Genomic DNA, 18,975 nt, shown 5'->3' with positions numbered 1-18,975 from the left:
TTTGCAGTGTTTTCTAAGGGACAATAACGCTTGTACAGGGGTCTTTCACTTAACGCTCTGTTTTTCATGGAGCCCATTAAGAGCCCAAACCAGGGCAGCAGGGCATTCTGATCTATTATAATTACAACAGTTACAATAATAATAATGATAATGGCATTGTTAAGGACTTACTATGTGCCAGTTACTGTACTAAGCGCTGAGGTGCTTCAGAGAAGCAGTGTGACTCAGTGGAAAGAGCACGGGTTTGGGAGTCGGAGGTCACGGGTTCGAATCCGCCTCTGCCACTTGTCAGCTGTGTGACTGTGGGCACGTCACTTAACTTCTCTGTGCCTCAGTTCCCTCATCTGTAAAATGGGGATTAAGACTGTGAGCCTCACGTGGGACAACATGATTACCCTGTATCTATCCCAGCGCTTAGAACAGTGCTCTGCACATAGTAAGTGCTTAACAAATGCCAACATTATTACTATTATTATACAAGCAAATGGGGTTAGACACAGTCCCTGTCCCACAGGGGGCTCACAGTCTCAATCTCCATTTTTCCAGATGAGGTCACTGAAGCCCAGAGAAGTGAAGTGACTTGCCCAAGGTCACGCAGCAGGCCAGTGGCGGAGCGGGATTAGAACCCATGCTCTCCACACGCCTTCCCACAATGCCTCTGCACTCCTGTATTTATCTAGTTCTTTGCTTGTTCTTGATTCACTCAACTGTATCTACATGCTCCCTCCACCACCTCTGTACGCCTGTATTTCTCTACTTGTTTGTTCGTGACTTGTTCAACTGTATCTACGTGCTCCCCCCCTACCACCTCTGCATTCTTGCATTTATCTAGTTGTTCCTTGGTTCTTGATTCATTCAGTTGTACCTACCTTCTCCCTCGGCCACCTCAGCACTCCTGTAGGCAGTCGGTGGGTCGTATTTATTGAGCGCTTACTCTACGCAGAACACTGTACGAAGCGCTTGGTAGAGTACGATGTAACACTAAAGCACACATTCCCTGCCCGAAACAAGTTTACAGTCTAGAGAGAGAGACACACACGTTAATATAAATAAATAAATTACAGATACGGGGCTTAGTGGAAAGAGAACAGGCCCGGTGGCCAGAGGACATGGGTTCTAATCCTGGCTCTGCCACTCGTCTGCTTGTGTGACCTTGGGCAAGTCGCTTAACTTAGAGGAGCAGCGTGGCTCAGTGGAAAGAGCCCGGGCTTGGGAGTCAGAGGTCGTAAATTCTAATCCCGACTCTGCCACTTGTCAGCTGTGTGACTTTGGGCAAGTCACTTCACTTCTCTGTGCCTCAGTTACCTCATCTGTAAAATGGGGATGAAGACCATGAGCCCCACGTGGGAAAACCTGATTACCTTCTATCTACCCCGGCGCTTAAAACAGTGCTTGGCACACAGTAAGCGCTTAACAAATACCATCAATATCATTCACTGCGCCTCGGTTACCTCACCTGGAAAATGGGGATTAAGACGGTGACCCCCATGTGGGACAGGGACTGTGTCCAACCTGATTACCTTGTGTCTATCCCAGCACTTAGAAAAGTGCCTGGCTCGTAGTAAGCGTTTAACAAATACCACAGTTATTATTATTATTCTAAGTGAATAAAGGGAGGAAGCCAGAACGACGCAGAAGGGAATGGAAGAGGAAGATAGGAGGGCTTGGACGGGGAAGGAGGATTTAGTCCTGAGTTTATCTGTTTGTTCTGTTCAAAACGTGTTGGTTGCAGGCTCCAGGGTGTTTGGAACATAAATAAATAAATAAAGATGGCATTTGTTAAGCGCATACTCTGTGCCAAGCACTGTTCTAAGCGCTGGGGGAGGGGATACAAGGTGATCAGGTTGTCCCACGTGGGGCTTACAGTCTTAATCCCCATTTTACAGATGAGGTCACTGAGACAGGGGATTGCGCATCTGCTGCTGCTGCTGCTTCCCGCCTCCTCCTCTAGACTGTCAGCTCGTTGTGGGGCAGGGACTGTGTCCGTTTATTGATGCCTCGTCCTCTCCCAAGCGCTTAGCGCAGCGCTCTGCACGCAGTCGGCGCTCGATAAATACGATCGACGGACACCTGATTCTCCCGCCAAACTCTGGGGCGCCCTGCCACCTAGTGGCCACCGGCGGGGTTGCCTTTCGAACATCCGAATTTTTCCCGGCCTCCTCCACCTCCTCTTCCCTACTACTACTAATAAGAATAATGCTGGTATTTGGTAAGCGCTTACTATGCACCAAGCACTGTTCTAAGCTCTGGGGTAGCTACACGGTCATCAGGTTGTCCCTCGTGGGGGTCACAGCTTTCAGCCCCATTTTACAGATTAGGTAACTGAGCCACAGAGTAGTTAAATGACTTGCCCAAAGTCACACAGCTGAGAAGTGGCCGAGCCGGGATTAGAACCCACGTCCTCTGACTCCCCAATCCTTGCTCTAACCCTTCTTCCTCTCCTCTCCTCCTTCCTGCCTCTGCCACTCCGCCCCCTCCCTGTTTATGCTCCATCTCTGACCTAGGCCCATCTCTCTTTCTGTCTCCTGTCTCTCTCCCTCCTCCCCATCTCACTCTGTCCACCCCGTCTCTCTCCACCCCCTTGTCTCACCTCCTTCCTCCAGCCTGTTTCGGTCTCTGCCAGTTTCTGAGCCCCGTCCTGTCTCTCTAAACCATCTCTCTCCCTCCATCCAGGCCTGCCTCTCCATCCCATCTCTCTGTCTCCATTCCACCTCTCTCTCTCCATCACATCTCTTTCCATCCCATTAGCAGAGCTGAGATTCTCAATTCCCTGACAGTACAAAAATACCTTACAGTGGATGCTCTTTTCAATCAACGATTTCAACCTGTCAAACTCTCTCTGATAAGAACTCCACCCTGTTCCGCCGCAGAGATTTTCAATCAAGACCACGAATATCTTGTTTTTTGTTCCATATTTGGAACTTTTTTTTCCAGCCAAGTTAAACATGCTCATATTCTTGCACGGGCTCCCCCTTGGGCCCTGAAATACTTACGGAGTCTGTTGAGTTGTAGTTCTACACCATCTGTGATCATTTTTCCCCGACGTATGAAATCTGAGCAAGCCGTCCTTCCCCCCCTCTGTCCACAAGGAACTTCTCCTGAGGTCTTCTTATTTTCTCCATTATTTGTAGCATTTCTAATTTCCTTTAAATTTAATGATGTCCCCGTAAGCAGTTATAACAGTGAGATTCATTTTGCAACCGATTTTCTTGCAGTAGTAGAGGTGGAGGAATGCGTCTACCAACTCTGTTATATTGTATTCTCCCTAGTGCTTAGTATAGCGATCTGCATACACTAAGCACTCAATAAATCTGACTGATCGACTGATGTTTACTGAGCAGCTACTGAAGGCGTTGGACTTGGGAAATGAAACAGAAGCACAACACATCCCCTGCCTCTAAAGAGCTTACACTCTACAAGGGGGAAAAGATGTAGAAATATTAAATACGCATACGTGCACAGTTGCCGAGAATACACCCAGTTACACCGGCTACACTGATGTAAAACCTCCTGGTGATTTTAATGCCTCATGTTATTTGTCTTCAGCATTTAAGCTGCCTCCCCGTGACAAATTATTCCTCTTTTCACTAGCCAAGTGCCGAATATTTTCGTTAACCCCAAATGCCCACACTATTTCCCTTCACGCTAATTTGAACGATTTCCTTTTGATTTAATATCTACCTGGACGTCCATGTCTAACAGAAACTCTTCTTCAGGTCCAGTTTTATACACCAACCTTTCTCCGTTCTTTTTTCTATTTCCTAGCATCATGCCTGTCTTTAGAAGTCTGCCATGGACTTTTCTCTTGTTCCCTGCACATTGCAGAAGGGTGCTTGTGAAATCCTGAATCGATTGTACCAGTTTGTACCTGCTGTTTATTATTTCCTGTATTTCCTCTACAATTATAAACGAATGGGAAATGATCATATCCACTGCTGTACGAACAGCTTTCCCCAAGAGACTACGTCTTTGACAGGATGGCCTCTTCCTCGCTTCTTGCAGTTTAAGGTCTTTTCTGTTCTCTCCCTACTGTTTTTTCATTATTCTTTCTCAACCAGATTGTGTTATCCTCTACCCCAGAACCTTATCTACTGCCCTGTTGACTGTATATGAAAGGAACTGATTTCAGCTTCTTGTCATGTTTTTTGCAGGGGCGGGGGGAGGAAATGAAGTCAATCAATCGATAGTATTTATTGAAAGTTTCCTATGTGCACAGTACTGAGCATTCTGGAGAGTGCACTACAATAGATGAGTATATTGTTTCATGATAAAATTAAATCTTGGGCGGGTCGGAGTCTCTCACCTGCTCTGTTCCTTGAGTCCTTCTCTTGGCTCTTCCCCGTAACTTCCTGCGTCTCAAACTGTCCCTCTCTTGGCGACACCCCATCCTGGCAATCCTCTTTACTTCCAGACTGGACATTCCCCCGGCAGATGGATTTGTAGCCTGCTTGTAGTGGAGATCTCAGCCAGCCTGTCTGAGAGGCCGTTCGAATCGAGCTTTGGAGCTGTCCGTCGAAGGGAGAGACAGGAGAACTCGAACCTACCGGGAAGACCAGGAAGGTTCGAGGGAAGGTGCTGGAGGAAGAGGAGAAGGTGGATTTTCGACAGCTTTTCGGAGTGGGGGTTTGGAGGGGAGACATGGCAGAGGAGAGGGGCTGGGGGGCGGGGGGCACTCACAAAGACGCAGAGACCTCAAATTGCAAAACAACCAGAGAGAGCATACAAACACACACAGACACAAATACACCGCACCCACAGAAAGAGACACAAATACACCATACCCACACACGGAGACTTAAATACAACACACCCACAGAAACACACGTACACACAAAACACACCGAAGGGCAAGGAATAGGAAAGACACGCACAAAAACACACAGAAGAGCAACGTATAGGATCCCAGGATCCTCCCCACACAGAAACACACATGCACACATAACCCTCAGAAGAGCAAGATGTAGGAAAGACACACACAAAAACACACAGAAGAGCAAGGCATAGGATCCCAGGCCAGAGGAGAACCGCGGACAGAGGGCAAGAGGACAAGCTTGCACTGTAGCTACCCAAGCAGTTAGTATATCGCTTCCTTTTTTTTAACAGCTTACTATGTGCCAAACACCGTTTTAAGCACTGAGGTAATAATAATAATAATAACACTAGTAAAAAGTAAGCAAATTGGACACAATCCCCGTTCCATATGGAGCTCACAAATTTGGAGGGACGGGAAGCAGCACGGCAAGCAGCACGGCTCAGTGGATAGACCACGGGGCCGGGAGTCAGAAGGTCGTGGGTTCTAATCCCACTCTGCCACTTGTCTGCTGGGTGACGTTGGGCAAGTCGCTTAACTTCTCTGTACCTCATTACCTCATCTGTAAAGGGGGGTGTTGAGACTGTGAGCCTCACGCGGGACCGGGACCGCGTCCCACCCGATTTGCTCGTATCCATCCCGGAGCTTAGTACAGTGTCTGGCACATAGTAAGCGCTTAACAAATGACATTATTATTATTATCCATGGTATTTATTGAGCGCTTCCTATGTGCAGAGCACTGTACTGCGTGCTTGGAAGAGTACAACACAACAGAATTAGCAGACGCATTCCCTGCCCGTAATGATCTTAGGGTCTAGAGGGGGAGTCAGACGTGAATACGAAGAAATAATACTTCATATATATTTTAAAGATATGTACCTAAGCAGCATGGCCTAGTGGCAAGAGCCCGGGAGTCAGAGGACATGGGTTCTAATCCCGATTCTGTCACTTGTCTGCTGTGTGACTTTGAGCCAGCCACTTAACTTCCCCGTGCTTCAATTTCCTCATCTGTAAAATGGGGATGAAGACTGTGAGCCGCACGTGGGACAGGGCCTGATGACCTTGTAATCTACCCCAGCGCTTAGAACAGTGCTCGGCACGTAGTAAGCGCTTAACAAATACCACGATCGTATGGGTAGGGGAGAGCTCGGGTGGGTGTCTCTCTTGCCTAGTCTCTCTCCTCATCCCCGTTTCTCTCCGCCTCTCCTCCTCTCCGCCGGCCCCCTTCCTCTCCCCGCCAGCCCAGCTGTCTCTGCCTCCTTTCGCTGGCCGCCTCCGCATCTCTCCACCCCTCTCTGTTTCTGTCTCCCTCCCGGCTTCCCCCCCACACACACACACACCTACACACACCACACACACCACACACCCTCCCCCCCATCCCCTCGTTGGTCTCCTCCCTGTCCTTCCCACCCTCTCTCTGTTTTCTCTGCTTTTCTGCCTGGCTCTCTCCCTGTTTCTGGGGTCCCCTCCCTGTTCTTCCCTCTGCCCCCACCCAATGCGTGTGTGTGTGTGAGGGTGTGAGGATGCGTGTGCGCCTGTCTCTGCCTCCCTCCTCCCATCTGCCTAGCCCCCCTCCCCTCGGGCTCTCCCGCATCTCCTCCTCTCCCTGCCCCTTTAAATCCTCCTGGCCCTGTCCCTCTCTCTCTCTCTCTCTCTCCCCCCATCCACCCCGACCCACCCGCGTTATGCTGTGATGGAGCAAACATTGATCTGTGCTGGGATGGGACTGGAATTTTGATTTTTTTCTCTTGCCTCTCTCCCCCACCCCGCCACCAACCTCGAGAAGAAAAAAACCCATAAAAATAGCTCCGCCGCCCCCTCCTCCTTTTCCGCCCACCCAGCCGGGTGGTTCCCCCCTCGCTCCAGCCGAGCGGGGCTCTTTTTTTTTTCCCTCCGTCTCCCCGCGGCTCGGGCCCAGGATCGGCCCCCGCCCCCCGGCCTCTCTCTGTCCGCCGGCGTGGGGAGGGGGCGTCCCCTGGCCATGGATGTTGCCCCCGGGGGCCCGGCTGAGCCCCTGCCCACATGGTGAGTAGCCACCCGTCCGGCCGGTCCCGCCCGCTCGCCCCCCGGCCGGGCTCAGCCCGCCAACCCGGTGGGAGGAGGGGGGAGGGTGGGTGTCGTCCCCCGGGGAAAGCCCCCCGACTCCTCTTTGCCTTCCCTCCCCGGCTGGGGACGGGGGTGCCGCGGAACGGGGTGGGGGAGGCCGGCCGGGAAGCTTGGCAGGGGAGGGGGCCGGGAAGGCCCGGTTCCCGGCCTGGGGGGGCGGGGAGGGGGTCCCCGGGAGGGGGGTCCCCGGGGGGCGATGCCATCTCCAGGAGCCCCGGAGCGGCGGGCAGCAGAGCCATGGCCCCGCAGCGTCCCTGGAGCTGACCACCCCTCCGCGTCCCCTCCCCGCGGCCCACCGACCGGCTCCCGACTGTCTCTCCTCTCCGTGTCCCTCTCTTGTCTCTCCACCTCCTCCTCTGTCTCTTTCCCTGGCTTCCTCTCTCCCGGGCTCCCTCTCCCTCGCTTATCTTTCCCTCTCTCCCTTTCTCTCCCTCTCTCGTCTCCTCTCCCTCTCTTTCTCTGCCTCCCTCTTTCCTCCTCTCTCTCCCTCTCTTACCGCTCCCTCGCTCGTCTCTGTCTCTCTCCCTCTCTTCCCTCTCTTGTCTCTCCCTGCCTTTCTCCGTCTCTCTCCCTCTCTGTCTCTCTCCTTCCATTCCCTCACCTTCCCTCCCTCTCTCTCTCTCCCTCTCTTTCCCTGTCTCCCTCCCTCTCTTGTCTCTCCTGTCTCTCCCTCTCTTGTCTCTTCCTCTCTTGTCTCCCTCCCCTCTCCCGCCTCTCCCTCCCTCCCCTGTCTCTCCCCGTGTCTCCCCCCGCCCTCCGCCGCGCCCCCCCCCCCCGGCCCCCATTTCTTCTTCTCCGTCCCTCCCTTGTCCTCCCACCCCTCGGCGCCCATCTCTTCCAGCTGCTAAGGATGAGCCCCCGGCCCCGCCTGCCCGCCCTCGGGCGCCGCCGGCCGGCCCCCATCTGACGCCTCCGACCGTCGCCCGGCGCCCCCGGAGCCGCCGCCTCCTCCTGGTCGTCCTCCTCCTGGTCCTGGTCCTGGTCCCGGTCCCGGTCCCGGTGCTGGTCCCGGTGCTGGTCCCGGTGCTGGTCCTGGTGCTGGTCCTCGTCCTCCTCCCGGGCATGTGCTGAGCCGGGGCGCGTCGGGGGGAGGGCGAGGCCGAGGCCACACCAACTACATGCATGTCCCCCGGGGGCAAGTTTGACTTTGACGATGGCGGCTGCTACGTGGGGGGCTGGGAGGCCGGGCGGGCCCACGGATACGGCGTGTGCACCGGGCCCGGGGCCCAGGGCGAGTACAGCGGTTGCTGGGCCCGGGGCTTCGAGTCTCTGGGCGTCTACACGGGCCCCGGCGGGCACAGCTACCAGGGCCACTGGCAGCAGGGCAAGCGCAGCGGGCTGGGCGTGGAGCGCAAGAGCCGCTGGATCTACCGCGGGGAGTGGCTGGGCGGGCTGAAGGGGCGCAGCGGCGTCTGGGAGAGCGCGTCCGGCCTGCAGTACGCGGGACTCTGGAAGGACGGCTTCCAGGACGGCTACGGCACCGAGACCTACTCCGACGGAGGTGCTGGGGCTGGGGGCGGGACGCCCACCCATCCGCCCGTCCCACCCATGCCCCGTCCATCCGCCCGTCCGCCCGTCCGTCCGCCCGCCCGTCCCTCCCACCCGCCCGTCCGTCCGCCCGTCCGTCCCTCCCACCCGCCCGTCCGTCCGCCCGTCCGTCCGTCCCTCCCGCCCGCCCGTCCGTCCGCCCGTCCGTCCCTCCCACCCGCCCGTCCGTCCGTCCGTCCGCCCGTCCGTCCCTCCCTCCCACCCACCCGTCCATCCGGGCCCCGTCTCCCTCGCCCGGGCCGTCCGGCCGTCGGCCCCCTTCCCTCCCGCCTCTCCCAGGCCCGCCCACCGTCTGTCCAACTTCCCCATCTGGTCTCTCTCTCTCTGTCCGTCTGTCCAAGACCACCTCCCCCGCTCCGGTCTCTCCGCCGGTCCAAGTCCACTCCCCACGGCCTCGTCTCTGTCCGTCTGTCCAAGTTCACGTCTCCCAGCCTCGTCTCTGTCCGTCTGTCCGAGTTCACCTCTCCCAGCCTCGCCTCCGTCCGTCTGTTCAACCCCCGGCCGGTCTCTCCGTCCGTCCGAGGCCGCCTCCCCCGGTCTCGTCTCCGCCCGTCCGCCCGAGACCGCCTCTCCCGGTCTGGTCTCTCCGCCTGTCCGAGTCCACTCTCCCCAGCCTCGTCTCCGTCCGTCCGCCCGAGACTACTTCCCTTAGCCCCGTGTCCGCCGGTCCGCCCGAGACCGCCTCCCCCGCTCTGGTCTCTCCGCCCGTCCGACTCGGCTTCCCCCAGCCCCGTCTCCGGCCGGCCGGCCCAGTCCACCTCCCCAGTCCGGTCTCTCCGTCCGCCCGAGTCCGCCTCCCCCAGCCCCGTCTCCGTCCGTCCTCCCGAGACCCCCTCCCCCGGTCTGGTCTCTCCGTCCGCCCCAGACCCCCTCCCCCCGTCCGGTCGTGGTCGGCCTTCCCGTCCGTCCCCGTCCGCCCCGTCCGCCCCCCCCCCCCACCCCCAGCCTCGTCCGTCCCGAGCCCAGCTCCCCCATCCCGGTCCCCCTCCCCGGTCCGTCGGCCGGTAGCCCCCGGGCCCGGGCTGAGCCCCCCTGAGCGGCCCCCTCCCCGCTCCTCTCCGCAGGCACCTACCAAGGCCAGTGGCAAGCGGGGAAGCGGCACGGCTACGGGGTGCGGCAGAGCGTGCCCTACCAGCGGGCGGCCCTGCTCCGGTCCCCGCGCCGCACGTCGCTGGGCTCGGGCCCCGGCGACCCCCCGCCCCCGCCCCCGCCGCCGCCGCCGCCCGGGGAGCCGGGGGGCAGCCCGGCCTCGGGCTCGCGCGGGGGCTTCGTGCTGGCCGGCCCGGGCGACCCCGACGGCGGCGGCCCGCAGCGCCGACGGGGCCCGGGGGCCGGGGGCTTCTTCCGCCGCTCCCTGCTGCTGGGCGGGCTGCGGGCCGGGGGCCGCCGGGCCTCGCTGGCCGGCAAGCGGGGGTCCCTGCGCGGCGAGGCCGGGGCGGCGAGGCCGGCGGGGGCGAGGCCGGCGGCGGCGGCGGCGGGCGGCGGCGGCGGCGGCGGGGCCGGCCCGGGGCCCGAGGCCGGCCGGGCCCCGGCCCCCATCGACGGCTCGGCCACCGAGGTGTACGCCGGCGAGTGGCGGGCCGACCGGCGCAGCGGCTACGGGGTCAGCCAGCGCTCCAACGGGCTGCGCTACGAGGGCCAGTGGCTGGGCAACCGGCGCCACGGCTACGGCCGCACCACCCGCCCCGACGGCTCCCGCGAGGAGGGCAAGTACAAGCGCAACCGGCTGGTGCGGGGCGGCCGCGTCCGCAGCCTCCTCCCCCTGGCCCTGCGCCGGGGCAAGGTCAAGGAGAAGGTGGACCGGGCCGTCGAGGGCGCCCGCCGGGCCGTCAGCGCCGCTCGCCAGCGCCAGGAGATCGCCGCCGCCAGGTGGGCCGCCCGACCTGCGCGTGCTCGGCCTGCGGACCGACGGGGGGGGCGGGGGGGGGAGGGCGGGGAGGGGCGGCTGGGGGCCTAAAGATGCTCCCCGGGGGCGGGGGGACGCGTGGGCACGGCCGAGGGGACGCGTCCGTCTGTCTGGCAGGGTCGGTCAGCGTACATCCCCGCGCCGGCAGGTGCCGGGCCTTCAGACGCTCTGGGTGGGTGGGGGCGGGTAGGTGGGCCCGTTTGCGTGCAGCTGTGTGTGTCTGGCAGCGTTCGCGAGGGTGCATGTGCCGGGCCGTCGCGTGCCGTGGGTGCGCGCCTGGGTGGGCGCCTGCTCAGGCCTTCAGATGCTGTGCGTTTTTGCAGGGGAGACTGGCGGTGCCTTTGCGTGTGTTGGGGCGGGGGGGGCGGGGGCGGTTGTCAGCCCTGCAAAAAGACGAGAAGAAAAGAATCTGTCAGGCTCCGGGCACCCTCTCGGATCTTCCCCGGGCTCCAGGGACTCAGGCGGGAGGCCCCGGGAGCCCCAGAGCGTGCCAGGGGCCCTCCTTTCAGGGAGGGAGGGGCCCGGGCCCGGTCCAGGCTCGCGTACGCGTTGGCACAGGTGCTCCCCGGGTCCCTTCTCTAGCTGGGGGATGCGGGAGAGGGAGCGGGGGTAAGGGGCCGGTGAGGCGGGTGCTGGACTTGGAGGTGTCAGGAAGGGAATGAGGCTTGGGTGTCCGGGGTGGATCTGGGTCAGTTGGTGTGTGTCGGAGTGTCTGTCCGGGTGAATATCCACGGGGGTGCATTCGGGTGTCAGTGTGCGTGTGTGTCCAGGTGTCTATCCGAATACACTTGGGTGTCAGGGCGGGTCTGCCGGTCGTAGATCTGTGGACGCATCTGGGTGTCACTGTGCACCTGGACCCATCCCTGGGATCTCTGCGTGTGCATTACAATATTCGTGTGTTCCTGTGGGCGGCGAGGAGCCAGGTGGGCTGGGCCCGGACTCCCGTCAGATCAGATCGGACCGTGAGAGTCGGACGACGAAGCTGGGGAGCAGCAGGAAGGGCTGAGCCTGGGGCGGCGGCGAGGCAGGGGAAGCCATTCCGGGTACCCAGCGAGAAGGCGGTGGGAGAAGGCCGACCGGTCGCCATGGCAACGGGACCGACCATCTTGATTGGGCGCGGGCTGCCATGGAAACAGAGGAGCTGCAGCAGCAGGGCCTCTTCCAGAGAGCCTGGACCAGAGCCTGCGCTGAGGCTCTTCGGGCTTTTCAGCTCCCCCCTCCCCCCGCGCCCATCCTCCTCCTCCTCCTCCTCCTCCTCCTCCTCCTCCTCCTCACCCCGCGTGCCCTGCATCTCAGAGCTACACAGAGCATTTTCCCCCCCCCCCAGCACCCCGCACCCCCGGCGGCCCAGGAGCCGGCCTGGTCTTCCATCCCAATCTTGGGGGCCTGCTCCGAGGCGGACCGACACCCCCAAACCCGGAGTCCCTCATACGAAGGAGATCCAGACCGGGGCCAGGCAGCCACCCGCCTCTGACTGCTCCGTCCCTTTTGGAGCCCATCCGTCGGGGAAACTGAGGAGGAGGAGGAGGAGGAGGAGGAAGAGGAGGAGGAGGAGGAGGAGAATAACAGCTGCAGAGAAAGGAGAATCTCCACTCCGGGGAAAGGAATGGGGGCAGAGAGGGAGAAGAGTGGGGAGAAACTCGTGTCGCCCCAGGCGGGAAGAGATGGGGGAGAGAGAGAGAGATCAGGTCGTCTCGTCGACATGGAGCCCCCGAGGCGGGTGGAAACGAGAGGTAAACGAGCAATTCGGAGAAGATGCCAGGTGCAGAAGAGAGGCGAGCAGAAAGATGGCAAAGGCGGCGGCAGGCAGAAGCCTGCCAAGAGTGATTACACTCTGGAAAAGTCAGGGGCGTTAGCTGGCCTCATTACCTGGTATCTTCCCAGAGCCTGGCACATATTAAACGCTTAACAGATATCATTTTTTTTTTAAAAAAAAAAAGATCCCTCCCTTACAGTGAGATTGGGCGTCGAGGGGGAAGCCAGTACATCGACGTATCGTACTCTCCGAGCGCTTAGTACAGTGCTCTGCCCACAGTGAGCGCTCAATAAAGACGGTCCCCTCCAAGCATCCTGTTGCCGTGGCGACAGAATCCTGGGCCGCTCGGACCCCGGAACTGCTCCAGTGTGCCCCGGCTGATGGACTGATGTTCGGGGAGTGAGGAGTTAGAAGACACTGACAACCGGAGGAAGGAATCAAAAGGGGGTGGGGAGAACAGAGGGGGAGGAAACGATGGGGGAGAAAATCCCGCGTGGGGTCAGAGTGGGAGGAGAAGCCGTTCCTCAGAGCTCCTGGAGGGAGGTGATCTAGTTGCGGGCGGAGGAGGAAAAACGCTGAGGTGAAGAGGGGGCGACTCGAGTTGAGCGGAGGGAAAACCGGGGCTTCCGAGCGTAGCATCGGGGAGCTGCGGAGAGCGAGAAGCGCGATTCTAGGGAGAGGTGTGGATCAGGAGGAAGGTGTAGACGGGGTGGGCGGCCAATGCCCGAAGGGGGTCCTAGAAAGAGGGGTGCGCCAAAGGGGAGGGGAGGTCAAAAGCCACCAGAGAGAGGGCCATCCCGCGGGACAGGCCTGAGAGGAGAAAAGGGGTGCGGGCGGGGGGGGGGGTCGCCCTGCAGGGGGAGGGACGGAGCTGGAGAAGCAGCGTGGACTGGTGGGAAGAGCACGGGCCTGGGAGTCGGAGGGCCTGGGTTCTGATCCCGGCTCCGCCGCTTCAATCAATCGATCAAGGGCTCTACTAAGCCCTTGGGAGAAGACAATACAACGGAGTTGGTAGACGCGTTCCCTGCCCACAGAGAGCTCACGGTCCGGGAGGGGAGACAGACGTTAAAAGGAGTAAATGAATGGTCAGCGGTGCGACTCTGGGCAAGTCGCTTCACTCCTCCGTGCCTCAGTTCCCTCTTCCGAAAAAGGGGGATTAAGACTTTGAGCCCCGTGGGGGACAGGGACCGCGTCCAACCTGATTAGCTCGTATCTACCCCCGCGCTTCATGTTCGGTCGTATTGATTGAGCGCCTACTGGGTGCAGAGCACTGTACCCAGTGCTTGGGAGAGTACGGTGCAGAGCACTGTCCTAAGCGCTTGGGAGAGTACGGTGCAACAATCAGCAGGCGCATTCCCTGCCCTCGACGGCCTCGCAATCCGGTGTCTGGGGAGCTGACGCGGAGTCGGGCCTGCCCTGGGTAGGTCCGAGGAGCGGGGCAATTTGGCGAGGGGGGCTTCCCGGGCCAGGGGGACTGACTCCCTCCTCCCGGCGACTGGCAGGGCAGCGGATGCCCTCCTGAAGGCGGTGGCGGCCAGCAGCACGGCGGACAAGGCTGTGGAGGCCGCCCGGATGGCCAAGGTGATGGCCCAGGACCTGCAGCCCGCCGTGTTTGATAAATCAGGTGAGCTGGGAACGGGGGAGAAGGGGCGGGGGGCGCAGAACGTGAGTGGCGGCGTGGCCTAGTGGAAGGAGCACGTGCCTGCAAGTCAGAGGACCTGGGTTCTAATCCCGGCTCCGCCGCAGGTCTGCTCTGTGACCTTGGGCAAGTCATTTAACTGCTCGGTGCCTCAGTTCCCTCAGGGGATGAAGACCGGGAGCCCCACCCACCGGGGCTCGGCACGTAGTAAGCGCGTGGTGTTATGCGTAGAGCACGGGCCTGGGAGTCAGAAGGTCATGGGTTCTAATCCCGACTCTGCCACTCGTCTGCCGTGTGACCTCGGGCGAGTCACTTCTCCCTGCCTCAGTTCCCTCATCTGTCGAATGGGGATCGAGGCCCTGAGCCCCACGAGGGACGGGGGACCGCGTCCAACCGGATTTGCTTGCATCCACCCCCGCGCTTAGTGGAGGGCCTGGCACGTAGTGAGCGCTTAACAGATCCGACGATTATCCTCCTCGTGATTATTATTACTCCTATTAGCTTAACAAATCCCACACAGATCCCCCTCATTATTATGATCGCTCCCATTACTTAACAAACACCGCAACGATCCTCCTCCTTATTTCTATCACTCCTATTAGCTTAACAAACACCACCACGATCCTCCTCATTATTTCTCTTACTCCTCTTAGCTTCACAAATACCACAGTGATCCCCTTCATTATTATGATCACATTAACGAGTACCGCAATCATCGTCATTGTTATTATCATTACTCTTAGCTTAACAGATACCACAATAATAATGATAATTCTTACTAACGGCAGAAGGAGGCGATGGGGGAGGGGGTGGAAGGACGGTGGATCCGAGACGGCCCTGTGACCCCCCCCCCCCATACTCATTCATTCATTCATTCATTCAATAGTATTTATTCAGCGCTTACTATGTGCAGAGCACTGTGCTAAGCGCTTGGAATGGACAAATGGGTATAACAGATAGAGACAGTCCCTGCCCTTTGACAGGCTTATAGTCTAATCGGGGGAGACGGACAGACAAGAACGAGGGCAGCAAATAGAATCAAGGGGAAGAACGCCCCATATCCCAGCTCTGCCACTCGTCAGCTGTGTGACTGTGGACAGGTCACTTCACTTCTCCGGGCCTCAGTTCCCTCCTCTGTCAAAATGGGGATGAAGACTGGGAGCCTCACGTGGGACAACCTGATGGCCCTGGATCTCCCCCAGCGCACAGAACGGTGGTCTGCACGTAGTAAGCGCTTAACGAGTACCGCCATTATTATTATCCCCTCTCCAGGCCGCCGGACCAGGCGGGCCTCGTTAGGTTCGGACCCCGAGCCGCTGGACGACGACAGCGCGGGGGTCTACGAAAACGGACTGACCCCGTCCAACGGGTCCCCGGAGCCCCCCAGCAGGCCGGCCTCGCCCTGGCGGCCCCCGGCCCTCCCGGGCCCCCTGTCCGGCCCCCCGGCCTGGCCCGAGGAGTGGGGGGGAGGCCCCGGCGGGAGAGGGGAGGAGCTGGGGGGCTACGAGGCTGAGGACGAGGCCGGGGCGGGGGGCTGCGGCGGGGGCGGCGGCGGCTCGCCCCTCCTGGGGGCGTCCAGCGACAGCTCGGGCAGCCTGCGGGAGGAGGAAGGGGAGGGCGAGGACGAGGAGCCCCTTCCCCCCCCGGAGCCGCCCCCGGACCCAGCCCCGGAGCCCGCCCCGCCCGCGGGGTCGCCCCCGAGTGAGCAGGGGGGCCGGAGCCCCGGGGACCGGCCGGAGGAGGGGCCTGGGGCCACCGAGAGACCCGCCCGCCAGGTGAGACCGCCCCCCCCCCTCCCCCCGCCGCCGCCCGCCTCGCCCCCTCCAGATCTGCCAGCTCCCCTCGTTTCACCCCGATCTTCTCGTCCACCTCCTCAGCTTCCCCCTCCCCATCCCTCCTCCGCTCCCTTCTCTCCCGGGAAAACTGCCGCCGGAGGGAATGATGCCCCAGGGGCGGAAATTGGGCGGGAGACTTCCCCATCTCTCTCCGTCCCTCCCCGTCTCTCCCACTCCCTCCTCCGTCCCTTCTTCGGGGGGGGGGGGGAGACTTGGCAGAGCGAGGGTAAGGAGGGTCGGGGCTTGTGCGGGACGCTCAGCTCTCACTGGGCCCCGGCTCCGCTCCCGTCGCCTAGCAACCCCATCGGCGCTCCTTCCCCATCCTTCTCTGCCTCACTGCGGCAGCCTCCGCCTGCTAGTTGGGTTCCCACCTACCTACCCACCAACCTACCCACCAACCTATATACCAGGCCTACGGAGGGGGCGAGGGTGACGGGGGGTGGGGGGCTGGGCCCCACCGGGGAAAGGGGGGGCTTGGAGAGGCAGGCGAGGAGAGTGGTGGAACGAGGTGGGGAGGAAAAGGAACGAGGGAGAGGAAGGGAGGGGAGGAGGAGGGAAGGGAAACGCGGAGGGAAAGGGTGCAATGGGGAGGGGAAGAATCCCACCTCCGCCACTTGCCTGTTGTGTGACCCGGGACCGGTTAACTTCTCTGTGCCTCAGTTTCCTAATCTGTAAGACGAGGATTATATTCCTGTCCTCACTTAGACTCTGAGCCCCAGACGGAACAGAAACCGTGTCCGGCCTGTTTACACTCCAGAGCTTAGCACCGTACCTGGCACCCGGTAACGAACGCGCCAGAAGCGGCGTGGCCTACTAGATAGAGCCCGGGCCTGGGTTCTAATCCCGGCTCCGCCACTTGTCCGCTGGGTGACCTCGGGCACGTCGCTTCACTTCTCTGGGCCTCGAACGCCTCATCCATAAAATGGGGATTAAGACTGTGAGCCCTGGGTGGGTCACGGGTCAGTCCAACCTCGTTTCCGCGCCTCCACTCCAGCGTTTAGTACAGTGCCTGGCTCATAGTACGCGCTTAACCTTTACCTTAAAAAAAAGCCACAGTTATTACAGGAGGAGAGGAGGAGAGGAGCGAGGAAGAGAGACCTTGCTTAGGCGGGAGTTTGAGCTCCAACTTCCTTCCCCAGTGGGAGTGAGGGGGTGTGGCACCGGGGCTGAGTGGCGGTTGGGTTTCCAGGCTGGATCCGATCCTCCTTTCCCTCCCTTTCTCCCCAGGGAGCTGCCAACCCCCTCGTGGTGGGGGCCGTGGCATTACTGGATCTCAGCCTGGCGTTCCTGTTCTCCCAGCTCCTCTCCTGAGGCCTCTCCCCGGCCTTTGGGCCTGCCGCCGCCCCCTTCTGCCCCGTCATCTGCCTTTCTCTCTCTCTCTCTATCTCTCTCTCGGTTTTTCTCTTTCTCCTCTCCCTCCCTCTGTTTTCCTCTCTTCTCTCTCCCCCTCCTTCTGTCTTTCGCTCTGTATTTCCCTCGCCCTCTTCATCTAGCAGTCTTTTCTGTTCTTCCACCTGTCTGATTTTTCTTCCCCCCCCCCCCCCCCCGAGAACCTGTAGCTCTCTGCCTCCCTCCCTTTTGACTTTCTCAGCCTGTCTCTCCCCCCTTTCTCTTTCTAGATTGTTTACATACGAAGGGCTCTTTCTCTCTCTGGGAGTTGTTGACTCTCCGAGACACACAAATCTAAGTCAGACCACCCCCATGCCCTTTTCTGCCTCCCTTTCCTTCGGATTCAGATTTCTGTGAGGGGGTGGGGGACGACTCCCCCCGGGAGGAAGGGGGTGGGACTAACCACACCCTGGACGGGATGGAGACTTCTCCCACCCTGGGGTGTGAGAGTCGGGTGGAGGGGAGGGTGGGCGACAGCGGGGTCCTCCCTGGAGGAGGGACGGGTGACTGACCGCAGGAGGACCCCCATTTGGGTTGCTATGAAGTCACCCCGCGGGGCTCTCCCACCCCACCCTCTTGGGCTCTCTCCATCTTGGAACGTCACCCCCCCCCCGAGTCCAAGAATCCGTCCACCCCACCCCAAAATTCCCCGGGGGTGGTGGGAGAATTGAATTGGGGAGGGGTTCCGTGTGCCCTCCGATTGACGGAGGGCCCTTCGCCTCCTCCACCCTGCCCGGTCATCTCCCTCCGCCCCAGGACGGTGAAAGGGATGGGGGGGAAGGGAGTCGGGGGGTCTCTCCGCCCCCGCTCTCTCACCCCCCCTCATCTGCCCCACAGGGCCCCGGCGGGTGGCACGTTTCCGGTGTCCGAGGAAAAAATTTTGGAAATCCGAAAGAAGCCCCTCCCCCCCCCCCCCACCTCTGTCCCCCACCCCCAGAAACCCCGAGTCTGGTGGTCTGGACTCATTTGTGGCCTTGGCTGTTCCTGAGGGCGGCGGCGGGGCCGGTTGGGGAACTGCCCCTGCCGGGCTTCAATCTCGACACAGAGATAGAAATAAAGTGGGGAAGGGGCGTGCTCGGGTCACACCCTGCCACCCGGGTGGGGAGGGAGTCTCAAGGGGGGGAATGAGCCCCTGCCACCGGGGTCAAGAGCCCCAGAAACGACAGCAAGAAAGGGGTCCAAGAAACCGCAAGGCCGGGCTGGAGGTGATGCCGGTTTCTGCAGTGCCCTAGGAAGGGGGGGGGGGTCCCAGAGGGCCTCCCCTCCCCTCGAAGGCCTCCCCCCTCCCGCCCTGCATGAAGCAGAGCTGAGCTTCCCTCTCCCCCACCGCCCCCCGGCCCCCCCAAGGCATGGCCGGGCCTGGGAGGGAATCCCCCCACCCACCGGGCTCTTTCCCCTCCCTGGCCGGCTCCCTCCCTCCCCACCTCTCAGCCTTTACTTAGGATTTCTCGTTTCGGGGGGGGGGGGTCTGGGACCGAAGTCAAACTGCGGCGCCGACGACGACGCCGTCTCGCGGGGACGGGGGGGTGGGGTGGCGGTGGTGGTGGTGGGGAAACAAAGAAATTTAACCAAAAAAATCATATATTAATAAAAAACGTTTTAAAAAAGGGGGTCGGTGATTCTTTGGGGCGTGGGGGGCGGGGCCCAGCGGCGTGGCTCAGTGGAAAGAGCCCCGGCCTGGGAGTCAGAGGTCGTGGGTTCGAATCCGCCGCTTGCCAGCTGGGTGACTTTGGGGAAGGCACTTCACTTCGCGGTGCCTCAGTTACCTCATCTGTAAAATGGGGATTAAAACTGTGAGGCCCCCCCCCAAGTGGGACAAGACAACCTGATCACCTCGCATCCCCTCAGCGCTCAGAACAGTGCTGTGCACATAATAAGCGCTTAACAAATGCCACCATTATTATTACAGAGAGCACGGACCTGGGAGGCAGAAGGTCACGGGTTGGGGGCTGTGTGACCTCGGGCAAGTCGATTCCTTCTCTGTGC

The 18,975-nt window shown here is 60.4% G+C and overlaps 1 protein-coding gene across 2 annotated transcripts; it reads left to right on the top strand.

Annotated features, from left to right (window-relative positions):
- Positions 1–6,415: 6,415 nt before the first annotated feature.
- On the top strand, positions 6,416–17,140 carry JPH4 (junctophilin 4). Of its 2 annotated transcripts, XM_029077232.1 has the most exons (6): positions 6,416–6,835; positions 7,758–8,417; positions 9,529–10,333; positions 13,629–13,750; positions 15,038–15,540; positions 16,828–17,140. In XM_029077232.1, exons 2-6 carry the CDS (start codon positions 8,039–8,041, stop codon positions 16,909–16,911), a joined length of 1,893 nt encoding a protein of 630 aa, XP_028933065.1. In that variant the 5' UTR covers positions 6,416–6,835; positions 7,758–8,038; the 3' UTR covers positions 16,912–17,140. The 2 variants fall into 2 exon arrangements, with proteins under 2 accessions (XP_028933065.1, XP_028933066.1); XM_029077233.1 differs by lacking the exons at positions 9,529–10,333; positions 13,629–13,750; positions 15,038–15,540; positions 16,828–17,140 and adding an exon at positions 8,806–9,269.
- Positions 17,141–18,975: the final 1,835 nt, after the last annotated feature.

Source organism: Ornithorhynchus anatinus, chromosome 13, assembly GCF_004115215.2.
Source record: "Ornithorhynchus anatinus isolate Pmale09 chromosome 13, mOrnAna1.pri.v4, whole genome shotgun sequence".
NCBI classification, from domain to species: domain Eukaryota; kingdom Metazoa; phylum Chordata; class Mammalia; order Monotremata; family Ornithorhynchidae; genus Ornithorhynchus; species Ornithorhynchus anatinus.
Note: the sequence above shows the minus strand (reverse complement) of the source record. Positions and strands in the feature narration are given on the sequence as shown.